The 22,337-nt window shown below is 58.9% G+C and overlaps 6 protein-coding genes across 6 annotated transcripts; 5 read left to right on the forward strand and 1 right to left on the reverse strand.

Moving 5' to 3' along the window:
• Positions 1-1,186: 1,186 nt before the first annotated feature.
• On the forward strand, positions 1,187-3,004 carry BDZ90DRAFT_214896 (hypothetical protein; the record flags this gene model as incomplete). The annotated part of the gene is made up of 3 exons (XM_025504201.1): positions 1,187-2,083; positions 2,162-2,629; positions 2,696-3,004. Coding segments are annotated over 3 exons (1,674 nt in total), but the record flags the coding sequence as incomplete, so codon positions are not given.
• A 1,785-nt stretch (positions 3,005-4,789) lies between these two features.
• On the forward strand, positions 4,790-9,877 carry BDZ90DRAFT_233647 (hypothetical protein). Its single transcript, XM_025506708.1, has 4 exons — positions 4,790-5,216; positions 5,331-5,437; positions 5,517-5,753; positions 5,839-9,877. The coding sequence occupies exons 1-4, from the start codon at positions 5,165-5,167 to the stop codon at positions 9,700-9,702; spliced, it is 4,260 nt and encodes a 1,419-aa protein (XP_025360670.1). The 5' UTR covers positions 4,790-5,164; the 3' UTR covers positions 9,703-9,877.
• Positions 9,878-10,033: 156 nt separating this feature from the next.
• BDZ90DRAFT_57494 (hypothetical protein) lies at positions 10,034-11,626 on the forward strand. The gene has a single exon (XM_025509693.1). The coding sequence runs from the start codon at positions 10,156-10,158 to the stop codon at positions 11,575-11,577; it is 1,422 nt and encodes a 473-aa protein (XP_025360671.1). The 5' UTR covers positions 10,034-10,155; the 3' UTR covers positions 11,578-11,626.
• On the reverse strand, positions 11,566-14,009 carry BDZ90DRAFT_233648 (hypothetical protein). The gene is made up of 4 exons (XM_025506709.1): positions 13,966-14,009; positions 13,500-13,707; positions 13,248-13,423; positions 11,566-12,938 (listed from the first exon to the last, which is right to left on the reverse strand). Exons 2-4 carry the CDS (start codon positions 13,704-13,706, stop codon positions 11,669-11,671), a joined length of 1,653 nt encoding a protein of 550 aa, XP_025360672.1. The 5' UTR covers position 13,707; positions 13,966-14,009; the 3' UTR covers positions 11,566-11,668.
• A 174-nt stretch (positions 14,010-14,183) lies between these two features.
• BDZ90DRAFT_254749 (ATP-dependent RNA helicase FAL1) lies at positions 14,184-16,004 on the forward strand. Its single transcript, XM_025507834.1, has 6 exons — positions 14,184-14,246; positions 14,331-14,926; positions 14,999-15,148; positions 15,227-15,610; positions 15,695-15,713; positions 15,789-16,004. Exons 1-6 carry the CDS (start codon positions 14,241-14,243, stop codon positions 15,828-15,830), a joined length of 1,197 nt encoding a protein of 398 aa, XP_025360673.1. The 5' UTR covers positions 14,184-14,240; the 3' UTR covers positions 15,831-16,004.
• Positions 16,005-16,169: 165 nt separating this feature from the next.
• Positions 16,170-16,926, forward strand: BDZ90DRAFT_254752 (hypothetical protein; the record flags this gene model as incomplete). The annotated part of the gene is made up of 2 exons (XM_025507835.1): positions 16,170-16,519; positions 16,603-16,926. Coding segments are annotated over exons 1-2 (405 nt in total), but the record flags the coding sequence as incomplete, so codon positions are not given.
• Between the last annotated feature and the right edge of the window lie 5,411 nt (positions 16,927-22,337).

Raw genomic sequence — 22,337 nt, forward strand, 5'->3', positions numbered from 1 at the left:
ATCTTCATCGTCGTCATCAAGGGATCGTCAAGCGACCATCGAAGTCGAGGGCGGCTTCTATAGCGGCTGAGGCGGCCATGCGCACGAGCCATGGGCTGCGATTAGCCCCTGTCGGCTCCCGCTTCCTCTCGTCGCTCGATGGAGTCAGCCGTCCATTTCTCCTCTCCTCTCCCTTCACTTCCTGCTGCTACCACTCTCGGCCGCAATGAAGGCCTTCTTTTCCCGCTCATCAGCCAAGCTAGCGAACTCTCCTTCATCTCCCTCTTCGCCGACGTCCTCCCCATCGTCATCGTACAAGGATCCTTTGGCCCTGCCCCCTTTCACTCCTCCACTTCCTGACCGCAAGCTCTCCCTTCACGTCACCCCTGATGGATTGCTCATTGTACCCCGCCATCACCACCATCACCATGGTCATCGCAAACAGCCCTCAGCAGACGCTGCAGCAACAGGTCTAGAATCCCCAGCAACGGCCACCGGTGCAAGGCTGCGGTGGAGTCGCGATGCCAATGTGGAGCAGATGAAGGCAGAGGAGCTCAATGCGAGCCTCAAGTCCCAAGTGAAGGGATGTACAATCGAATGCTACGGGATCGTTGGTAAACTCAAGCTCTTCCAGAATTCGTACCTGCTCGTCATCACCCGACGAGAGCATAGCGGCGACTTCTTGCACGCGAGCAGGCCAGTCTATCGATGCGTTGGAGTCTTGGGCATCCCCCTGACCAAGGATGGGGCAGAGAGGGTATTGAAGCAGGAGGCAGAACGAGCGCCTGGTAAGACTGTTACGTCTTCCTCCTCCTCGTCAGCGACTTCTTCAGGCGAGGATAGCGACGAGGAGGACGAGGAGGATCCCGACTCAGATGTCCAGACGCCATCCATTGTCACGCGCGAGTCCTTCATCATGTCCAATTCTCGAAGCGACACCGGCATCGATCCACGGAATACGTCTACGCTACGGGCGAGCGACTCGAAAAAGTGGCTATCCCATGCTGGGGCAAAGTCAGCTTCGGAGGCGCAGATTGGGACTGGCAAGCTCGGAGAGCAAGGGACTGTAGGTCCGGACGCGCCTGTTGCACAGCCAGACTCAGTACACGCAGAGGTCACCAATGAAGCTACGCATGATCCAGCATCCACAGCAGCAGCATCGTCGTCGTCAAAGGAGGAAGAGGCAATGCACGATGCGAACAAGGCCGAGCTGGAGGACAAGCTAGTCAAGGAGGCCACCCGCCAATTTGCGCGTGGAGAGCTCTACTTCTCGTACGACTTTGACCTCACGACTCCCCTGCAGCGCAAGCATGAGCAGCTAGTCAAGGCCAATGGAGGTAAGACGGCGCCGCAGCCCACCGCTCCCTCTAGCAATGGCAGCTCTCTGCCGCCGTTTGAGGAGCCGCGTCCCACCTTGCCTCTCTGGCGACGAGTGGATCGCCGCTTCTTCCACAACGAGCACATGCTCCGCGACTTCATTGCTGCGGGTGCGCACAGCCTCGTCTTGCCACTTATGCAGGGTTATTTCCAGACGTCCAGCTTGCCTCTTCCTGCCAGCAGCGGCGGCGAGGCTGACAGCAGTGCGCAGTTGATGATCATCTCGCGCCGCAGCCGTGAGAGACCGGGGCTTCGCTACCAGCGTCGCGGCGTTAATTCCGATGGGCAAGTAGCCAATTACGTAGAGACAGAGCAGGTCCTCTTGGTCCACCGCGAGGAGCAGACGCACCTCTTCTCCTTTGTACAGTTCAGAGGGTCTATCCCTCTCTACTGGTCGCAATCCCCCTTTAGCCTCAAGCCACCCCCCATCCTCGAGCGCTCATCCCAAGAGAATAAGCGCGCGTTCGCTGCCCACTTCAAGGCGCAAGTCGAGCGCTATGGGAAGGTGACATGCGTGAATCTTGCTGAGCAGTCCGGCAAGGAAGGGGAGATTACGGCTGCCTATCAGAAAGGGGTAGAAGAACTCAGGGATGACAAGGTCAAGTATCTTGCCTTCGACTTCCACAAGGAGTGCGCGGGTATGAAGTTCGAGAATGTGAGCCGGCTCATTGAGAGGTTGGACGACACGCTACAAGAGATGGGCTTCTTCTGGCGCTCGTCGGGAGGCGTCAGCACGACCACCACTGCCGGCACGCCTCCGACGATCTCATCGTCATCGTCGTCCCCAGATGGCCTACTCTCCAAGCAATTCGGCACCTTCCGTGTTTCCTGCCTCGACTGTCTTGACAGATCAGGCGTAGCGGCTTCTGCCTTTGGGCGCCACATGTTACTCTCCCAGCTCGCGAGCCTAGGCATTGCCGTTCAACCGAAGGACAATCCCGCATTCGACTACGCATTCAACGACGCCTGGGCGAACAACGGTGACCAGATCTCGCAATGTTACGCCGGTTCTCGTGCCCTCAAGGGGGACTTCACCCGGACGGGCAGGCGCAATTGGACAGGAGTATTCAATGACGCGACGGCTAGCGTTTACCGCTTGGTGCAGGGAGCAGTCACGGACTTTTGGAGGCAGACGGTCATCTCCTTTGTCTATGGGGAGCTCAGCTTGAGCGGGCTTGAGAAGTATGGCGAGGAGCTGCAAAGTGTCGATCCTTCCAATGAGGTCAGGCTCGCGCGAGTGAGGGCCGCGGCCATCGAGACGTGCGCGGGAATGGTGCTGGCTCCGAGCACCAACAGCGGCAAGAGCGATGGCGAGGGCGACAACAAGGTCTCCGCCGAGGACGAAGGCGAGATCCGCATTGGCGGCTGGACGCTCTTCTCCCCGCACGAGACGAATCGCGTACAGTCCACTCGGCTGGAAGAGAAGGTCGTCCTCCTCACCAACAAGTCCCTCTACATCTGCGCCTATGACTTTACGGCGGACAAGCTGAGCGAGTACTCCCGCATTCTCCTCGGGGACATCACTGCTCTGCAAAAGGGAGAATACATCCTGAGCCCTAAGGAAGGCGTGTGGAGCGAGCAGCATTGGGGTCTCGTGGTCTACTACCTCAGACAAGATACAAGGGTCAATGTGGCGAGTATCAAGAATGTACCGCCTGCGGTAAAGGAGAAGGGCAAAGGGGAAAATTTCATCTGCCTCAAAGCCGTGGCGGATGAGTTCAGCGGGACGTTGGAGAGGGAGCGCGACCCGCCCGTGGCTGCTGCTACGGCTCCTACTCCGAAGGAGAGCCAGGCTTCGCGGTGGAAACTCGGCGGTGGAAAGGTCTGCTTCTCCGCCGAGAAGCAGAAACAAAGCAACGTCACGGCATCAACGATCAGCACCAGCAGCGTCGAAAGTACAGCAAGCACGCTTCGCTCCTCCCGTGTCACCCGCTCAGCGCCAGAGGACCACGCTGACCTCACGTCGAAGAACATCGTAGAGGCGATCGTGCAGATGTTGACTGAGGAATGCGCTGCTACGGGTGCTTGCTCGCTTCAGGATGTTGAGGCAAACACTGATGGCGGGTCTGAGGAGAGCGAGAAGAAGGATAACGAGGTTGAGGGTGAGGGCTTCATTAGGACGAAGCCGATACAGACGCTCGAGCAGGCCAAGGCGCAGGCTCCTTTGTTCGGAGGACTGATCGAGGGGCTCAAGAGGAGGGTGTGGCTGTGACGAGGAGCGTACAATGGTCGCAGCAAAGCAATTCTGCTTCCCTTATCTCGTCCACGGCGCCACAAGCCCTCGGACCATTTCTTCTACTTCATTGCGACCCCTTTTATCTTTTCTTCAAGGAACATTTTTTTATCCGGCTCCTTCGTTGACTACTAATGATACCCTTTCATCGTCTTCACCATTCCTTTGAAGTAGTCCCGCACTGAGGCGCCTCGATCGGCCAAGCTAGCCAAGCCATCGAAGATTTCACACACGAACAAAGCGCAATCGCAATCAAATCAGGGCAGGCGTCTGTGATCTCTCGGCTCGCAAGGCCTCTGCCGGGAGCGGGGCGCCCGTTGCCTGGTACTGGAGCAATCGAAGCCAGGCGAGGCTAGGGCAGCGAGCCTAGGGCAACTGTGACGGTGTCATTGGCGAGCGCGGGGACGATCGCGGGGACCGAAAGGCGGAAAGGGTGGAGAGAGCACACAGTGTGCTGCCATCCCCGCCGTGATGTCGTTTTACCCCACGCTACGACAAGAGAGGCTGTAGCCATTGGCTAGCAATCAGCCGCTAAGCTCGAGTCTGATCTCTTCCCCTCTGCCATGCTGACGAGGACCGCCCGCTTGTCTTCATTCCGCTGCTGCCGCTGATACCACTGACGCCTTCGTTTAGGCCGGCACTGATGTACGCCTTACGCCTGCTTGTGCGACCGGTTCCAGCGGGCTGGGCGCACGGAACGAAATGTCTCACAGATTGATCAGCTCATTAACATGCTCTGTCGCCGCCGCGGACCGCTTCAGATTGTCCTAGCGTGGCTCTTGCCGTCCATTCTCATGGCCGTTGAAAGCAATCGAATAGGGCGAGAGGGCGCGGCGTCCGGCCGATTGAGTTGAGAGGAGAAAGCAGAGCCGCATTGCAGCCCTGGGTCCTGTCTGGCCTGCTCTCTCTCTTCGCTGTCTCTCAGCCCGCGGTGCGCTGCGATGCTGAGTGAATGATCCGGGCCCGCTTTCTTAGCCCTCACTCGTCGTGTGCCTGTTGCCCCACCTTCCTTCTCCGCACATGCGAGCCGAGCCTTCGCACGCATCCACTTCCTCACGATGATGCACGGCCAGCTCTACAGTGATCCAGTGCGTCAGAAGGCGAGCACAGACACTTCGGCGAGCAGAAGGGCAGACAAGACGTCTACGTCGGCGGCGCCCATTGCACGCACTCACAAGCTACTTTGCTCTGCTTTGCCCTTGCTTGCTTGCTTCGAGCGACCGACCCCAGAGCAGTCCCAACCCAGCCCCGATCTCGCTCGCTCCCACCCAGTCTGTCGCTTTAGTAAAGCTTTCCGTCCTCCGCACGCCCTCGTCCTCCTTGACTCCCTTCTCTTCACTACCATCACTCCACTGCCCTTTGTCGCTGCTCTCCACATATCCCTTCAGCGACGAATTTGTAGCGGGGAGGCAGCACACACTTGGCGAGCAAGCACCTTTATACCATCCACTCCATTCGTATCACTCCACCCTCCGGCGGCGAGTAGGCTCAACAAAGTAGGCAAAGGCAGATTAGCCGGCGCGCACACACACCACAACACCATCCTTGCTCTCTTGTAAGTCATCTTCACCCACGATGTCGACTCAGAAGAACTTCGATGGCGAGGAGGTCCTGCCTGGATACAGAGGTGAGTGGGCGCGCATCAGAATGAGGTGCTCGAAGTAGTCTCAACGACTGACAAGGTCTTTTGAATCGACGTCGCTGCTGTTCCTGGCGATTTACTTGGTTGTCTGCTTGCTAGGCAACCTCGATGACCACCAGCAAAAGTGCCTGCGTGAGATGTACAAGCGCTTCTTTGAACTGCAGGAGAAGAACAAGAAGATCTCAGAAGACCTCGAAAAGCAGGGGGTGAGTGGGCGCGTACACTGAGCTGTGGAGTGATTGGAGTCGTCAGGCTCATCGATGTCGGCTCGTTGACTTCGCGCAGGGTCCAACCAAAGCCAAGGGCGGACGACCTGCTCCCAGCAAAGATGACAAGGAGGCTGGTAAAGACATCCCCAAGGGTGACGCTGCCAAGGAGGAGGCAAAGAAGGCCGAGGAGATGAAGGAGATGAACCAGTTCCTCGACAAGTACGGCGGCCCTTACCTCAAGAAGGCTGTCTGGGAGTTCTGCAAGCACGACCATCCCGACGCTGCGATGCTCCGTTTCCTTCGAGCGAGAAAGGTAAGGGTGGCGACGAGAAATGAGCTGCAGAGCTGCATCGGAAGACTGACATCTGTTTCTCTTGCTCTCGCTCTCACACTCGTAGTGGGACATCGACCGAGCTCTTGCTATGCTTGCTGCCGCTCTCAAGTTCCGTTTCGAGATGGACGTCGAAGGCATCATCACCAAGGGTGAGGAGGGTCTCAAGGACGTGCCCGGCTTCCTCAACCAGTTCCGACGTGGTATTTCGTACATTCAGGGCAACTCGAATCGCCCGGGAGAGTACCCGATCTACTTCATTCACGTCGCCCGCCACTTCACCAACGCTCAGAAGCACGAGGTGCTGCAGCAGTTCGTCCTCTTGGCCATGGAGAATGCTCGTCAGCTTACCACGCCTCCGTACGAGAAGGCTGTCGTTGTCTTCGACATGAACGGTTTCGGTCTCAAAAACATGGACTGGCAGTGTGTCTTGTTCCTCGTCAAGTGTCTCGAGGCCTACTACCCGGAGTCTCTGCAGCGCATTTACGTCCACGGCGCTCCCTGGATCTTCAAGGGTATCTGGCAGGTCCTCCAGCCCATGCTTGACCCCGTTGTCCGTGACAAGATCAAGTTCTCCAGCAAGGCGCACGAGCTTGCAGACTACATCCCGGCCGAGAAGCTTCGTATCGGAATGGGCGGTACGATGGACTGGGACTGGGACTACATCGAGCCCGAGCCGAATGAGAATGACAAGCTCAAGGACACCGAGACCGTTGAGGCCATCAAGAAGCAGTACATGGACCTCGCGACCGAGTACGAGAACCTCACAAAGGAGTGGATCGATGCCGGTGACAATGACGATGACGCTCCTGACCTCACGTACAAGCGTGAGGTCGTAGCCAAGAAGCTTCGTCTCGTTGCTCTCCAGGGTACGCCTTACCTGCGAGCCAAGAACATCTACCAGCGTGTCGGCATCCTCAAGGACGAGCACCACGTCAACTGGGAGTACCCCCAGAAGGACGGTGAGGTCAAGAAGCAGTCCGTCAATGACAAGCACGACATTCCCTCGCTCAAGAAGTGGCTTGAGGACAACGATGAGGACAACCTCGAAGACACCGTCGTCGGTCGTCTCGGCGCCTGCGGCACTGAGGCCAAGGGTGGCCACGCCGGCACCAAGTCGAAAGGCAAGAAGGGCAGCAGCAACGGTGCTGCAAGCAAGGACAAGGACGCCGGATCCAAGAAGAGCAACGGAACTGCAGCCGCTGGTGGTGCCGCTGGGGGCGCTGCAGCTGGCGGTGCTCTTGGCACCATTGCCGCCAAGGCTAAGAAGGCTACACCTCTCAAGAAGAAGAAGGAGCCCGAGCCGGAACCTGAGCCTGAGCCGGAAGAGGACGACGACGACGATGAAGAGGAGGAGGAAGAAGAAGAGGAGGATGAAGATGAGGAAGAGGAGGAAGAGGAGGAGCAGAAGCCCGCTCCCAAGTCGAAGGGTGCCAACGGCTCTGCCAAGGGCGGCAAGGCTCAGAACGAGAACCAGGACGAGCAGACTTACACCGGTGCTGCCATCGGCGCCGTTACTGGCGCAGCCGCCGCCGCTGGCGCTACTGCCGCTGGCGCCGTCAACTACCTCCGCGGCAGCTCTCAAGATGAGCAAGACGGCGCGACTGAGGACGGAGCCAAGTCCAATGGTGCCACTGCCACTCGTGGTGCCAACGGCCGCAAGCAGAATTATCGTGAGCCCGAGCCTGCTCCCGAAGAGGAAGAGGACGAGGAAGACTACGACGACGAGGAGGATGAGGATGAGGACGCCGGCTCGGACTATTCGGACGACTCAATCACTCCCGAGACCAACGTCGCCGTGGACTTCATCAACCCCAAGGGTGTCAAGGCCTCTGAAGTCAAGATCGATGACAATGACTGCCGCGAGGACCTGGCTACGGTGCGCGAGGCCATGAATCTCTTCCTTAACTCCCGCATGAAGGAGGCTGAAGAGCTCTGCCGCGAGGGCGCTGAGAACCGCCTCTACAAGGCCGAGGGCATGGCTCTGATCAACACGGTCAAGGCAGTCATGACCTTCGAGCCCTCCGACTTCGAGACGGCTATTCTCTGCTGTAAGCACTCGATGAACATTGCCTCGCACCTCCGCAAGAAACAAGGTACCGTTGGTAAGCTCATCGGCGGCGGCAAGCAAAAGGCCTTCCAGAAGATGAGCCTTGTCGAGCAGCACGCCGAGCTCGTATTCGCCGAGTCGCAGCTCCTCAAGTGCGTGCTGGGTATCTTCTACGCCGGTGACGCTGTTGCATTCGTCAAGCATGCCCTTGGCCTGCGCTCCTCGTACTTCGTCATGAGGGACCTCCTCGAGTTCGTTGAGTACTGCGATGGTGAGGCTGAGGAAGCTCAGATCAGCGGCCGCCGCGCCAAGTACAACGTCGACCAGGACTTCCGCTCCGGTGTCTACGTCGGCAACGCCACTTGCTCGCTCGTCCTCTCGATGCTGCCCAAGCGCGCCCTCAGCCTCATGGAGGGTTTCGGCTTCGTCGGTGACCGCAAGTTCTCCCTCGATCTCTACTCGCGAGCCGGTGGCTGGTCCAAGAACAAGCCCCTGCCCACCATCTCCGCAGAGGCTGAGGGTGTCCGTCGTCCGTTGTGCGACATTGCCATCCTCGTTTACCATCTGACGATCTCGCAGTACATCCCGCTCACTGACGTCGACATCGAGTTTGCCGACAAAGTCCTCTCGTGGAACCTTGTCCGCTTCCCCAGCGGTATCTTCTACCTGTACTTCTCGGCCAAGCTGTACGCCGCCCAAGCCCTGCCAGAGAAGGCTATCGAGTACTACAGGAACGCCATCGAGAGCCAGAGGGAGTACAAGCAGCTCCACCACATGTGCTTCTGGGACTTGGCTATGACGTACCTCTCGACGTGCGACTACGCTCGCGCTCACGAGTGCTATGATGTCCTCTCGCGCGAGTCGAACTGGTCCAAGTCCATCTACCAGTACGCCAAGGCCGTCATGCTCTACGAGACGGGCATGGACGACCGAGCAAAGAGCGCTACGGTCATGCGTACGGTTCCCAAGGTCGTCAAGAAGATCGCTGGCCGTCAGATCCCCTTCGAGCGCTTCGCCGTGCTCAAGGCCAAGAAGTACGTTGCCAACAGCAACCGTCTTCCTCTGCCTGCCCTCGAGTTCTCGTACCTCTGGCACTGCATGAGCCAGATGCCAGTCTTCCTCATGGTCGAGCAGACGCTCACGCGCATCGACGAGTTCATCGACGACCTCGAGACGTACCACGACCCCAAGACGTACCCTGGCGGCGAGTCAGAATTCTACGGAGCCTACTGCATCTCCTACTTCCTCCGCGGTGTGGCCCTCACGCACGTCGCCTACCCTCCTGCCCACACGCTGGTACGCCTCCCCGCCGACGACTCGATTGGATCCCTCGACGACGTCGAAAAGGACGCCGTCGGGTCCTTCGAGAAGGTCTTCAAGTGGGCCCACAAGCTCGACGAGGTGGACCGCTACGTGTGCTACTTTGCCCACTACGAGTTTGGTCGCCTCCTCGCTGCGATGAACAAGCCGGACGCCGCTCGCCTCGAATTCAAGAAGGTGCTCAGCGGCAAGCCTCTCGAGGCAAAGGGCAAGGGCGGTCTCACAGGCAGCGCCAAGGCCTCGTACCTCATGAGCAACATGGCCCAAGTACGATCCCACGCCGCCCTCGAGACGCAGCGCATCAACTCGAACAGGTCGCGTGGCTCCTTCTTCTCTGACTCTGGTTCGTCGGCCGCCGGCTCCTCCATCGGCGGCAACTCGACGTCGAGGTCTGCCTCGATGTCGTCGCGCGGCACCTCTATGACCTCGTCGCGTAGCTCGAGGGCTTCGCCTTCTGTGGGCGGCACAAAGAAGCTCACCAGGGACGGCACGTCGAGGAGCAACAGGCAATCGTCCCTTGCCGCCTCAGACTACACGGGCACGACAGGGCGAAGGCGTTGAGCTCGAGTGAGCGCGTCGTCAAATGATCGATGGCTCTCGGAGCGATCGCTAGGACTTTGCAGCGTGTCGTGTCGTGGAATACCCCCTCTAGTCGTGAGGAGATGTGGACAGAAAACCAGAAAATCACCATATGAGCTCCCAGTCTCCTGTTTCTCCTTTATTCGTTGATTCAATCGCTTGCTCTCCGTCTTGCTCGAAATGCCAGACCCTTTGCCAGAACCTTGTTTGATGTCGTGTGTCGTGTGCAGCGCCGGGGCGATGGTCCGGGTGATCTGAGCGCTCAATGTGGCGCCCAATCGGCCCGATCAAATCGGGAACCTAAGCGGCTTCCTTCTCGAGTCAACGGATCAGGGAAGAGAGGATCTTCTCCTTCCATCAGCACAATCAAGATAAGAGGTGGGAGGTATCTCGCTCGGACACGTAAGGCTCAGAGCAGTAAGAAGGGCAACAAGCATGGCGTTGCCAACGAGCATGGTGGCCCACCAGCCGGAGGACATCAACTACGCCTACCTCCTCCACCTCCTGTCGACCCCACCCTGCCTCCCTACCTCGACGACCGTGCGCAACCATCTCCTTGCGGCCGTCACGTCAAGGACTGACCTCTTCTCCGCCAGTCTCGATAGCTTGAGCGTGATTGACGACCCCTGGAAAGACTTCACGACTCGCTACCAGCCGGGGGCACAGCTTGTGGTCATTGGCTCGCCGCCTGTAGGGGTCCTCAAGAGTGGCAGGGGCGGCAGCAGCAGCAGCAGCGCCAACAATGGTCACCAGGCAGGGATTTGGGGATTGGGCATCCTCGTCTCGTCGAAGTTCCGCGACGAAGCCGACCCGACAACATGCCTGCGCCGTCCAAACATGAGCATCTGGCTCAGCACCGAAATGGCTTGCTCAGCCCGAGGAGAGGACGATCCAACGACTCGGGGCATGGTGCATTTCCTCTTCTCTCAGTGGCTGCCAGTGGCTTATAAGCGATTCATTGAGGCACAGAGGGATCACTTTGCGCTTGATGCCAGTGAGGTGGAAAGGGAACATTTGAGAGAAGTCGACATCATCATCCAGGCGATGGACGAGTTGCAGGTTGATGTGCTCGCTGATGAGGTCTGCCAGGCAAGACGCGACGAGGACTCTTTGCGAGGCCCCTCGTCGAACCGACCCTGGATCGAATGGCGCAGCGGAGCCTACGATGCTTTCGTTCTCGACCCGCCACCCATTGTATGCCCTGCCACCCCCGAGGAAGAAGCAAAGCAAGCAGGCCAACGGTGGCAACTCGAGCGAATCACGACACAGACGGCGAAAGCCGTCGCAGAGGCCAACAAGATACCTTTCCCTGTCTCGCATACACTGCGCAAGCCGCACCTTTCCTTGCTGGCGAGAGATGCAACTGGGCCTGTGGGAGCAGCTGGGGCCCAGAAGGGAAGCGAGGAAGACGTCTACCCGATAGAGCAGGCCAAAGGCTCTCTTGCTGGATGGGTGTACACGCACGAGGATATGAGTTTGGCTTCCTTGCACGTCGCGCTACCCTACAGACGGCGAGTCGAGCCTGCAGACTCCACCGCTTCTTCAGCAGCACCACCACCCGCGCCGCTGAGCCTCGGTCGGCTACTAGTCACCTTACTCTCCCCCCGCATCGGCCTCGCACAACGACGCGCCCTCACTGCTTGCGGAGTGGACGTGGCTGCCATCGAGGCTGAGGCGACGCAAGGAGAGGGGACGTGGTGTCCTTGGCCTGTGACAGCGCACGTTGATGCCAGTGATCAAGGAGCGGTGCGCTTCTACGAGAAACTTGGGTGCACAAGGATGGCCAAGCACGTTTGGTTAGGGCTGAAGGCGCCGCTCAGGGGAGCAGGAGACCAGGCATCGTCAAGGACGGGGTAATGAATATGTTTGCTAGGCGTATAGAAGTGCTGCTGTACAAATGCTCGAGATCATATACAAGGGGAGAAAGCCGTATCCAAAGTCATCGATCTTAATCCTCAAACTGCGTCCCAACCCATTCCTCCCTCCACGTCTCGCCCTCCTTCCCCTCATCCGGCCTAGGTATACAACAGTCCTTCTCGCACACAAACACCATAGCCGTGGACCAACAGAGGCCCGTCTTCCCCCCTGCGGCGACCGTGGAGCTCCCATCGGCTGCTGCAGCTGCGTCACCCTTAGAGCGGGTGATGCCGTCCTTGTCTGGTTGTGGAGCGAGGCGGCGGCCAAGGGCAGCTTCGAGGTCACGGCGTCGACGGGATTCAGCGTCGACGTTGGCAGCGTCGTCGTTGGTAGCGAGGTCCTTCTCACCCTCGGCACCCTGGATCTTATCTGCCCTCAATGTATGCACCAAAGCCGGCATGAGCTGAAGTTCGAAGGTCCTTCGTGACCCACAAGCCTCACAGGGCGGGATCTTCGAAGGGTCGTAGCTTCTCCCATGCCCAGCTGTTTTCGCCTTGGGCCAAAGAGTGTCATAGAGCTCGCCCTGAGCATTGAAAGGGAGGGGCTGTCCTCCCAGCTCGTACCTCACTACCTGTCTCCCCTCAGCGCCCACGCGCGCCATGAACTTCTCCAACACCTCATCGACCCCTACGAGCATCATCCTTTCGTAGCTCTCCTTTTCCATCCCCTTGAGCTCCTCATCGGTCGCATTGTCCGCCGAAGCAGCCAGCGCCTTTTTCTTGAGGGCTGCCGCCTCCTTTGTGAGCTTGCTTGCCTTGTCGCCCGCGCGGGCAGAGGAGGACGACTCGGGGACGGTGTTGAGGTAGAGGGGTGGAGCGTAGTGCGGAGCGAGGGAGGGGACCCAATTTGACTGAGAAGCGGAAGCGGTACTAAGGGCAGCCTTCATTGCTAGCTCTTCGGCAAGGCGAGCTTCGTCCTCCGCGGCAGAATCCGCTTCTGAATCGGACTCGTCCGAGGCGTCGTCTTTCTCTTCGGTGGAAGCGTCCTGCTTGCCCGAAGGTTGTAAGTCGGTAGTTGGTGCGGCGGCAGGGGCGGCAGATGTCGAGAAAGGGTTCCCGCCAGATCCGAAAGCGCCGCCTCCACCGAACAAGCTCCCACCAAGCCCACCGCCACCATTCATTGCTGAGGCGCCTGAGGCGAAAGGGTTCACTTTACTCCTCGCCTCTTCTTCCTCTTTCCTTTTCTTTGCCTGCTCCTCCTGCTGACGTCTACGCTCTGCCCTCTGCTGTTGATTAGCCTTCTTCTTTTCGAGCTTGGCAGCCCAGCGGGCGTTGTACTGGAGGTGGCGGACCACTCGGAGGCTGTACGCGTGGGTGGGACAGAGAGGGGAGAGGTGTGAGCAGATCGTGCCGCCGCCTACATGTGGGTATGTGCTGCCCGCCGCTCCACCGCCCATCGCCGTCGCCGCCGTCGTAGTTGAGGGTCGTGTGGCATCATGGTTAAAAAGCTCGTGTCAAAGTTGTTTATCTTTTCAGTAGACGATTTCGCCCAAGAGGGTTCCGTCGCCCTCAAGTGAAGAAATACTACTAATCATCTGCCATCGACGGCGGCGGTGGCGGCAGTGGCGGCGAGCCACTGACATCTCAATGATCTGACGCGTTGAGACTCACCTTCCTGCTCCTTTACGCTGGCATACGGCTCGCGCGCAACCCCAAGCCAGGATGGTGCGGTCGTAAGGCGAGTCCTCGAGGGGTGCAAAGAGCTGGACAAGAAGCTCCATGACTGTGTCACAGTGTCGACATGTAGCTACCGAAGCGGGTGGGATTGACTTTGTTGGAAGCCATGCCTGCAACAGAGAAGGGACGAAGGACGTCAGCTATTGGTGCGCATGAAAGAACGGTGGGTGCCCGCAGCGTACGTACCGCCTTGCCTCCTATTCTTGACACGAGGGGATTGCTCTCATCATCGTCTTCGAGCTCCCCATCAGCGAGGCCGAGGTGGACATCAGTGATCGAATCGCCAGACTCGGAATCGGTGTCACTACAGTCGTCTTCGTCGTCGTTCCAGACGGGGGCCGTGGGCGGAGGCGCCTTTGTCGATGCTGGCGGCGCCGGTGCCGTTGCCGGCATGCTAGTAGCGCAAAGAGAGGACAACAAATGTGTGAGCTCATCTTTTACCAATAGAAAGGTAGTATCGCGCGCTCTTGCTGAGTATCAGGAGTGGTAGCCAAGGTTATAAGCATCGACTGCCGCGAGTCGCCTCTTCGCAGCGACAGGCAAGAAGCCTGCGCCGGTCAGAGAGCGTGCCTCCCGCATATGACAGCCTCAGCCTCGTCATCTAAAGGGGTTTGTCATCCTTGAAAAGGGGGCGACAATTGTGAATACTCACATTGGATAAGGAGAGGTGTGACCTTGTTGAAGTGTGATTGCAAGATGAGAAGAGAAGAAAGCGAGTGAGGGCCCCGTCGCAGCCAACTTTTTCTTCTGTCGTCTGCGCGCCCAGCCAGCCAGAGACAAATCCACTCTCGCTCGACGGAGAGCCAACCAACTGCCTCGACTTGGAGCGTCGAGGAGGGTGACTTCCAATTCCCTTTCCGCCCCTCGGTCACGCTCACTCAGCCATCCACGTCTTTTGTGCCATCTCCTTCGTAAACTCAAGCCAAAATGAGTGTGAGTAGCCGTCGCAGCCCCCGCTCTCGTTCACAGCACAGCAGCGCAGCAGGCTGACCCCTCTCCACCGCCCTTCGCTTGCAGCGCTCAGGCATCAACCCTGGCGATGCTAAGCTGCACTTCGAGTCGTCGGAATCGGTAAAGGTAGCCCCAACCTTCGATGCCCTCGGCCTCAAGGAGGACCTCCTACGAGGAATCTACGCCTACAACTTCGAGAAGCCATCTGCTATCCAACAACGAGCCATCCTTCCCATCATCCGCGGCAGAGATGTCATTGCTCAAGCCCAATCGGGAACGGGTAAGACGGCCACCTTCTCCATCGGCATGCTCCAGTCCATCGATACGACGCTGCGCGATTGCCAGGCGCTAGTCCTCAGCCCTACGCGCGAGCTGGCTACGCAAATCCAGAGCGTAGTCCTCGCCCTGGGAGACTATATGAATGTGCAGTGTCATGCGTGTATTGGTGGGACGAGCGTCGGAGATGACATCAGGAGGCTGGAGCATGGGCAGCACGTCGTCTCTGGAACGCCCGGCAGGGTCTTTGATATGATCAAGAGACGACATTTGAGGACCAAGAATATCAAGATGCTCATTATGGACGAGAGCGACGAGTTGCTGGGCATGGGATTCAAGGAGCAGATCTACGACATCTACCGATACCTGCCGCCAGCTACGCAGGTGTGAGTGCACCCAACGAAGCGCAGCAAGGTACTGCCTCACTTGGCTGACGCCTTCTCCCCCTTCTCTTTCAGGGTCGTGGTCTCTGCTACTCTCCCTCAGGATGTCCTGGAGCTCACTACTAAATTCATGACGGACCCTGTGCGCATCCTCGTCAAGCGTGACGAGCTGACCCTGGAGGGCATCAAGCAATTCTTCGTCGCTGTGGAGAAGGAGGACTGGAAGTGAGTTTGCGAGATGATCCAGCGAGATGAAGTCTCTTCTCAGCAATCCGACTGACACTCGCTGCCTCTCTGCGCCAGGTTCGACACCCTCTGCGATCTTTACGACACGCTGACGATCACCCAAGCGGTCATCTTCTGTAACACCCGCCGCAAAGTCGACTGGCTCACCGAGAAGATGCGCGAGAACAACTTCCAAGTGTCGAGCATGCACGGCGAGATGCAGCAGAAGGAGCGAGACGCAATCATGTCCGAATTCAGACAAGGATCATCCCGAGTCTTGATCACGACGGATGTGTGGGCAAGGGGGATCGATGTGCAGAATGTGAGCCTGGTCATTAATTATGATCTGCCGCTGAATAGGGAGAACTACCTGCATAGGATTGGAAGGTCGGGAAGATTTGGGAGAAAGGGAGTTTCGATCTGCTTTGTTACCGTGGATGACGTGAGGATTTTGCGGGACATGTGAGTGCGGCATGACAGGGAAGAGAGAGTAGTAGCCGTGACGCGACGCTGACACCGAAGATCGCCTGCCCTTTGCCCTTACAGCGAGCAATTCTACTCAACAGTGAGTAGCACCGATTTTTGCTTCTCCGGGGCAATGAGGATCGATTGTACTAACGCCCTTGCCCCTCTGTTGCAGACCATCGACGAGATGCCCGTCAACCTCCAAGATATGGTCTGATCCAGCCCAAAGGATCTTGCGCTTCGCTACTTTGTACAATATATGCCATTCACTTGAGAAGCCAGCTTGCCCCTTTGCTCTTTTTGCGCGTGTCCACCGCGGTGATCCAGGCGGAACGATCGCCATCAGTTGGGAGTTGTGCTGGGGGGGTCAAGGGTCAGGAGGTGTGAAGGGGGTCTCAGCGTCGACGTGATTTGAGCGGGGGGCCGCGCCACGCCCAACAGTCCAACCGCTTGCCGCTTGCAGGTCGCTCAGGCGGGCAGCACACAGGCCAAGGCCCAAAGCAGGCAAGCAGCAAGCGGCAAGCGGCAAGCGGCTAGCCTCCTCCTTGTCGTTGCTCCCCTTGTCGTCAAACACACAGCTTCACTCTTCCTCACCAGTTGCTGCCAGCCAACGAGGATAGAGGTGTGCGTGTGACAGAGGTCATCACCCCCTCGCCTCGACTTGACTCTCTTTCCTTTCTCCCTCTGCGCTGCTAGTCAGCCTGGGAGCAATCTCTCGTCCTCTTCTCTCTTGGTTTCGTGCTGCGCAACCACCCTTTCGACCATCGTTGCTCAGTGCGGCACAGTGGCGTCGTCGAGACGCAGATTAGCATACAATTGTCACCATGGTACGACAAGTCAACTTCTCCAATGAGGCTCAGAATCGTGCGGCGGCCACCATCTCGGCGTCCCTCTATGAGCGCAAAGGTGAGAGATTGCAATCAAGGTTGCTCAGCATAATCATAGACACCTGACTGACCCCTCATTTCCACACCCTTTCCTTAATGCAGCCCTCGACTGCACAACGTCTCTTCCCCTCATCTTCTCCCTCAACAACTTAGCATATCTCGTCGCAAACAACCGCAAAATCCGCGACCTCCTCTGCGTCGATGGAGGCCTGGAGCGACTGATTCACATTCTGCGAGACGTGCCCAAGAATCAAGGCACACTCATGCGTCCAAGATCACCAAAGGATCTCCAGCCCATGTGGAAGTGGACCACCGCCTTCCAATGCGTTGTACATCTCTGTATTCGAGGCGGCGTCAATGTGCGCGAGAGGGCCGTCGAGGCCGGCATCATGCCCATCCTCGTAAAGGTCCTCGAGAGCTATCTCTGTTACTCGGATGCGCTCAGGCAAGAGAGGAAGAGACAGGTCGAAGAACGTCGGCGCGCTGACGGAGAGGCAGCTTCGAGTGCACAAGCAGCAGCCAACGATGCCGCGCCCCATCGTCGAACAACCATCACGGCAAACAACGCCGGCGCGGGCGCATCGGCGGCCGCCTTAGCTACGGCAAGAGAGCGAGAGAGGGAGCGCGAGCACCATGAGAGGCAGGACGTTGCCCGAGAAGAGCAAGCTGCGGCCCTCTTCCCTACCAACTTCGCAGGAGCGGCTGCTCGTGCTGCAGCGGCTGGCGACAATGAATATGGCAGGCCTGATCCATCATCAGCAGCATCAGCAACAGCATCGACGAGCCGTCTGTTGCCCGCTCATCAGCAGGCATCCCCCTCTGACGCACCTGTCGTCCGGCTACCCGTCTCTGCCGCACAATCGCGTGCGGAGCCGGGTCGTCAAGCTGCTGCGATGGCACCAATGCCCGTCGACGTGCCTACGCTCCGGGCTGGGCGACCTCCTGCGCCCATCCCCGCAGGAGCAGCCGACTTCGAAGCTCTCGCGACTGCTTCCGTAGCAGAGGCGGTACGAGCAAGTGCGAACCACAACGTTGAGCATGCTCTACCCACTCGAGCAGCATCAAGTCGAGGGCCGGCACGCGAGACACCACGCGTCACCACGCCGCTCTTGGCTGCCCATACAGCTGATGACCTAGGCAGCAACTCTGGCGCTGAGTCCGGGCTGGAAGAGGCAGAGATGTCGGGCGATGGAGCCGATGCAGAGGATAGTGAGAGTGCGGCAGAGGCGGCGGACGAGTCCGAGAATGGCGGTCGTCGCTCTGCTCCTGCCGTCGAGGCGGAGGAAAGGAGGACGCCTCGAGCTGCAAGACGAGTGCTGGCGCCTCTTGCTACCACAACGGCAGCTGCTGGAGTCTCGCAAGAGTCTCGCCCCTCGTCATTCCCCGAGTCCGCTCCACGGACGGCGCAAGACGCTCCTCAAGCCGTTCCCATGAGCAGCCGCTCGGACACGTGGACGCAGACAGACGCAGCTCGCGACCAGCAACCCTCATCCTCCAATGCAATCTCCTCATCATCTCGCAGCCACCACCACCACCACGGACGTGATCGCCACTCGACCGTCACACACCGCACACGACCCGTTCTGCCCACAACGTACATCGCCGAGACCTTCGATCCGAACGACATGGCCTTCCGTGAGGAGGAGGTCCTCCTTTCCCTCCAGATCCTAGCATACCTCACAAAGTATTCCCACATTCGTGCCCTCCTCCGTTTTCCGGAGATGACCCGAGCCTCCAACCTGTACGACCTCGACCTGCTATGGGAGAAGGCCTCGACGTCGCAGGGCACGCCCATGTGGCAGCCAGGCCAGCAGTTCCACCGCTCCATCTACACCATCGCCGAGCGGTACACTTGCCGCGCGACCAGACGCGACCCCAATGCTGAATTTGTCGCAGGCAACGCCAAGCTCGCCCCGCTCATTCAATACTGGGCCGGTGTAGTGATGCGAAACGCCTGCCGCAAGGACGATCGCGAGGGGGACGAGCACCTCGGTCTCCGTCAATGCGGGAACATGCTTTGCGGTAAATGGGAGACGGAACCTCGCGAATTCGCCAAGTGTAGGCGATGCAAAAAGGCCAAGTTCTGTAGCAAGGTCTGCCAGAGTACCTCTTGGCAGATTGGGCACAAGTACTGGTGCAGCTCTATTGCTGAGGATTTGGAGAATGCAAGTACTACGGCTAGCGCGGGGAGTGGAACCTCTAGAGCTGGGAGAGGGTCTCGGAGCGCTGCAGCAGGGACTACGGCTGCGGGGGCGGCCCAGCAGGAGGGTGGACGTGGGGATGACGATGACGACGAGGATGCGAGACGAGCTCCTGCGATGCCGGACGAGGGGGCGATGCAGCAGCCTTTCAACCTCATGACACCTACGACTGCGACGGCTGGAGGTCGCGGTGAGCATGTGGACGAGAACGATGCCGTCGTCCGAGCTCGATCGGCGACTGTGCGTGCTCCTCATCACCCACGTCACCATCATCATGATGATGGAGCAGGGCCGGCGACAGCAGCAGCACAGACCACCCACGCAGATGGAGCTATGGCTACGCCTACCACAGCCACCCACCCAACCTACACTGTCACGCAAGCCTCCCCAACCACAGTACGTCGCCTGCCAAGTCGTCGCGCTTCCAACTTCAACCGGGGCAACGCGACCCGTCTAGTCAGCGAGGCGCTCAGCAGTGCCGCCGCATCGGACATGAGCGAGGACGAGGCGGATCGCTCTGCGCACAATATACCGGCTAGCGACGGGGAGCTCTCTGAGGCGCATGAGGGCGGGCATGCCACTGCCACAGAGAGGGTAGCCAGCTCCGCTACAGGAGGTAATGCCGGTCCTCCCAATGCGCTGCGCGGCCCTCCGCCAGCACCCATGCGGACCGACCTGGCTGGTCGTCCTCTGCCCCCTCCGGTCATTGCAGGCACGGGTCTCGACGGCTTTGCTGGCGCGCAGGGCCTAGTTGGGGGCGGAGTGGCCGCCCTTGTAGGCGACGGTGACGGGACAGGCGGCCTCGATGACTCCTTTGGCGGTGTGGGCGGGGGAGTAGGTCGCTTCAACCCTGGAGGGGTAGACGAGCAAGCATTCGGACGCGCGGATATTGACCAGATTACTTGGCGAGGCCAAACTCCTACGCCTGATCTGCCCGATGATGAGGACGACGAGGATCAACTTCTAGATGGCACCGCAAATGGGACTGGCAGGCTGGCAAGACGTCGTCGTGGACCACATCGCCGCTTCTTTGCTACTCCGGCCGCTAGCGATAGGGAGGAGACGGAGGGTGAGGAGGAAGAGGAAAATGCACGCAGGAGGAGCGATGAGGCCAGGACTCCACCGATGAATCCTCGTCATCTTCTACCCATGGGGATGGGGATGAGGCATGCGTCCGCTTCTTCTACACCTGGAAGCTCATCAGGAGCTGGTCCTTCCTCAGGTCGCAGCACCTCGGGCAATGACGCCGCCGCTGCTCAGTCGCATCTGCGCGTCCCACCAGTTCCATCTGCTCTCGGACCTGGCACTGTCGGTAGGCGCTTCCCCGCATCCGGGATCGGTGCTCCCACCGGTCCACGAGCAGTCTCTTCCGCAGGTAATTTGCGGCCACTCTCCTCCAACAACCTTGCGATTATGTCCGACGGACCATCTCCACAGTATGGAATGGGTGTGGCTTCTTTCTCCTCAGCGACCTCCTCACCTCTGAGTGCTCGCCGCGCCGCCAGTGGGATGATGCTTGCCTCGTCGTCTTCGCACGACTTCCTCATCGGCGGCGGCGGGCACAGGGCTGGGGAGGGTTCGACAGGACAAGCTCCCAGCAGCAACGGTAGCGGTGGTGATAGCCTTCTGACATCCACTCCAACAACGCCCAGCGCTACTCTCTCGCATCGTCAATCGGCTCAGGAGGGCTTGAGCAGTCAGTACCAGAGCAACTATCATCCTCATCGCTCCTCTACTGGCCCGGGGATGCTGGGACGATCTTCGACGCCGGCAGGAATGTCGAGCAGCACGGTAATGAGCAGCTCATCTCCTCTGGGCGCATATTCGCAGCAGCACTACCAGCAGCAGGGAGGGGCGTGGAACGGGAACAGTGAAGATCAGCCTACGCCTCAGGTTGAGAGGAGGGATCCTATGGCTGCCTTTAGAGGCGGAGCTGGAGCTGGAGCTGGAGCTGCACGCGGGAGTGGACGGGTTGCGTCAGATGAGGAGATGGATTTGAGTTGAGCGCGTTCCGCACAGGATCATCTCGAGGGTCCATTCCGAGCGGGGGTAGAGACAGGCGCGATGACTCAAACTGTGGCTTAGGCTTGTGTGAGCGTATCACGATCAGGAGATGAGTGCCAAGAGGAAGAGCAGGCGGAGCCAGTTCCAGTTACAGGCTCATTCATCCCCGATTCATCTCACTCAATCCACATTTTGATCATGAAGACTCGATGACCTCCGCGCTCGACACCCCTCATCCTGCTGTTGATCTAGCTCCGGCGGCTCTTTTCTGCCGAACCAGAGTCGTCCGTCATGGGACCCTCGCCCCCCGTCTCACTGGAAGGAGGCCGCCGTGATGATGGTCTCGGCCTTCGTCGCTCGCTGTATGTACTCTTCGAACTCCTCCCACCCGCAAGAGCATGGCCCGATGGGCCTCTCTCAACCTCCTCGAGACTGGCCGCTGCCCGCTGCGTCGCCGAGTGCTTTTGAATTGACATGAATCGCCGGCGGAGATAATCAGGGTTTCGCCCGATTGTAGCCGGCAAATGTCTGTTGGGCCTGTGACTACGGCCACCAGCGCGGATCTCTTCGCACCGCATCTACGATCTTCCCACGAATCAGTCATGGTCGGCAGAGAGGTGTCCTCTTGGCAACCTTCAGAACAAGCATGGCGGCAGATTGTCCTGCAATGCGTGATGGGCAGTACTTGCGTGCTCCTAGATGGTGGGCTCATTGCTGTAATGACCCGATTCTGGACCCTTTTGGACTCTCTCTCAAAGCGAGGCGGAGTAGCGGGGCTTATATCGTGCTGACGAGCCGGCGCTCTAGTTAATGGCGATCCAGGGAAATCTGGGAATGAGAGGCAAGGACTTCCGCTGTGATCTGACGACGTTCCGCGGTGACAACGCCCTGCGTAGAAGTGTTCAGCCCTCGCTAGATTGAAGACAATGGGCCGCTCTTGACAGGTAGGTGGCGACGCTCGGTCACGATACAGCTAGCAGCGCTCAGCTCGATACGACCTGCCTGACGGAACGAGGTCTTTGATGTTCGTTGGCTGAGAAGATGATACCGCTCAACGGATACACGTCATCGTCTCTCATGCTTGAGCAAGGCAATTGGCGGTCGGCATCTTTCGATAGAGAGAGAGATTATCGTATTCCCATCCGGAGCGCACCTGGGCTCATGCGGGTAGCATCTTTCGATAAGGCCTCACAGGGCGCCTCGAAAAGCAAGAGAGGGCATGAGATTCGTGGCCTGCCCTTCGGGCACGTTTGACTCGCGCTCGTCTTGGCGGCTTCTGGTAGCGTCATTTTTGGATCTTTGGGAAACGGCGAGCGCCGGCCGATAAGATGAAGAGACCCTCATGCTAGTGGGCGGCGGGCAGCAAGCTACGGCTACAAACGTCGTCCTCGACGTTAGCTGCGCTAGGCTCGTGTTCATGCACGCCGAGGACGAGGGATAGGATAGGGGAAGCACCCAGGAAGTTCATCTTGACTGCCGGCGACGACTCCTATATCGTGCCCCTCGCCGCCATGACTGAACTGTTCTGTTGCGCGACCTCACCACAACCTGCTCAACGCGTGAACAGCAGCGCGGGCAGCGAGGCCCTTATTCCGTGCTCGATGCCTCGTCTCGATGGCACGCCCACAGCGC

Source organism: Jaminaea rosea, assembly GCF_003144245.1.
Source record: "Jaminaea rosea strain MCA 5214 unplaced genomic scaffold BDZ90scaffold_12, whole genome shotgun sequence".
NCBI lineage: Eukaryota > Fungi > Basidiomycota > Exobasidiomycetes > Microstromatales > Jaminaea > Jaminaea rosea.

Coding starts and splice junctions, on each gene's coding strand:
- BDZ90DRAFT_233647 (XM_025506708.1), top strand. CDS start 5,165: ATGTCGACTCAGAAGAACTTCGATGGCGAGGAGGTCCTGCCTGGATAC. Junction 5,438..5,516: donor AAGACCTCGAAAAGCAGGGG/GTGAGTGGGCGC, acceptor GACTTCGCGCAG/GGTCCAACCAAAGCCAAGGG. Junction 5,754..5,838: donor GTTTCCTTCGAGCGAGAAAG/GTAAGGGTGGCG, acceptor TCACACTCGTAG/TGGGACATCGACCGAGCTCT.
- BDZ90DRAFT_57494 (XM_025509693.1), top strand. CDS start 10,156: ATGGCGTTGCCAACGAGCATGGTGGCCCACCAGCCGGAGGACATCAAC.
- BDZ90DRAFT_233648 (XM_025506709.1), bottom strand. CDS start 13,706: ATGCCGGCAACGGCACCGGCGCCGCCAGCATCGACAAAGGCGCCTCCG. Junction 13,424..13,499: donor CAAGAATAGGAGGCAAGGCG/GTACGTACGCTG, acceptor TCTCTGTTGCAG/GCATGGCTTCCAACAAAGTC. Junction 12,939..13,247: donor CAGCGTAAAGGAGCAGGAAG/GTGAGTCTCAAC, acceptor CCACGCGTACAG/CCTCCGAGTGGTCCGCCACC.
- BDZ90DRAFT_254749 (XM_025507834.1), top strand. Junction 14,927..14,998: donor CTGCCGCCAGCTACGCAGGT/GTGAGTGCACCC, acceptor CTTCTCTTTCAG/GGTCGTGGTCTCTGCTACTC. Junction 15,149..15,226: donor GTGGAGAAGGAGGACTGGAA/GTGAGTTTGCGA, acceptor TCTCTGCGCCAG/GTTCGACACCCTCTGCGATC.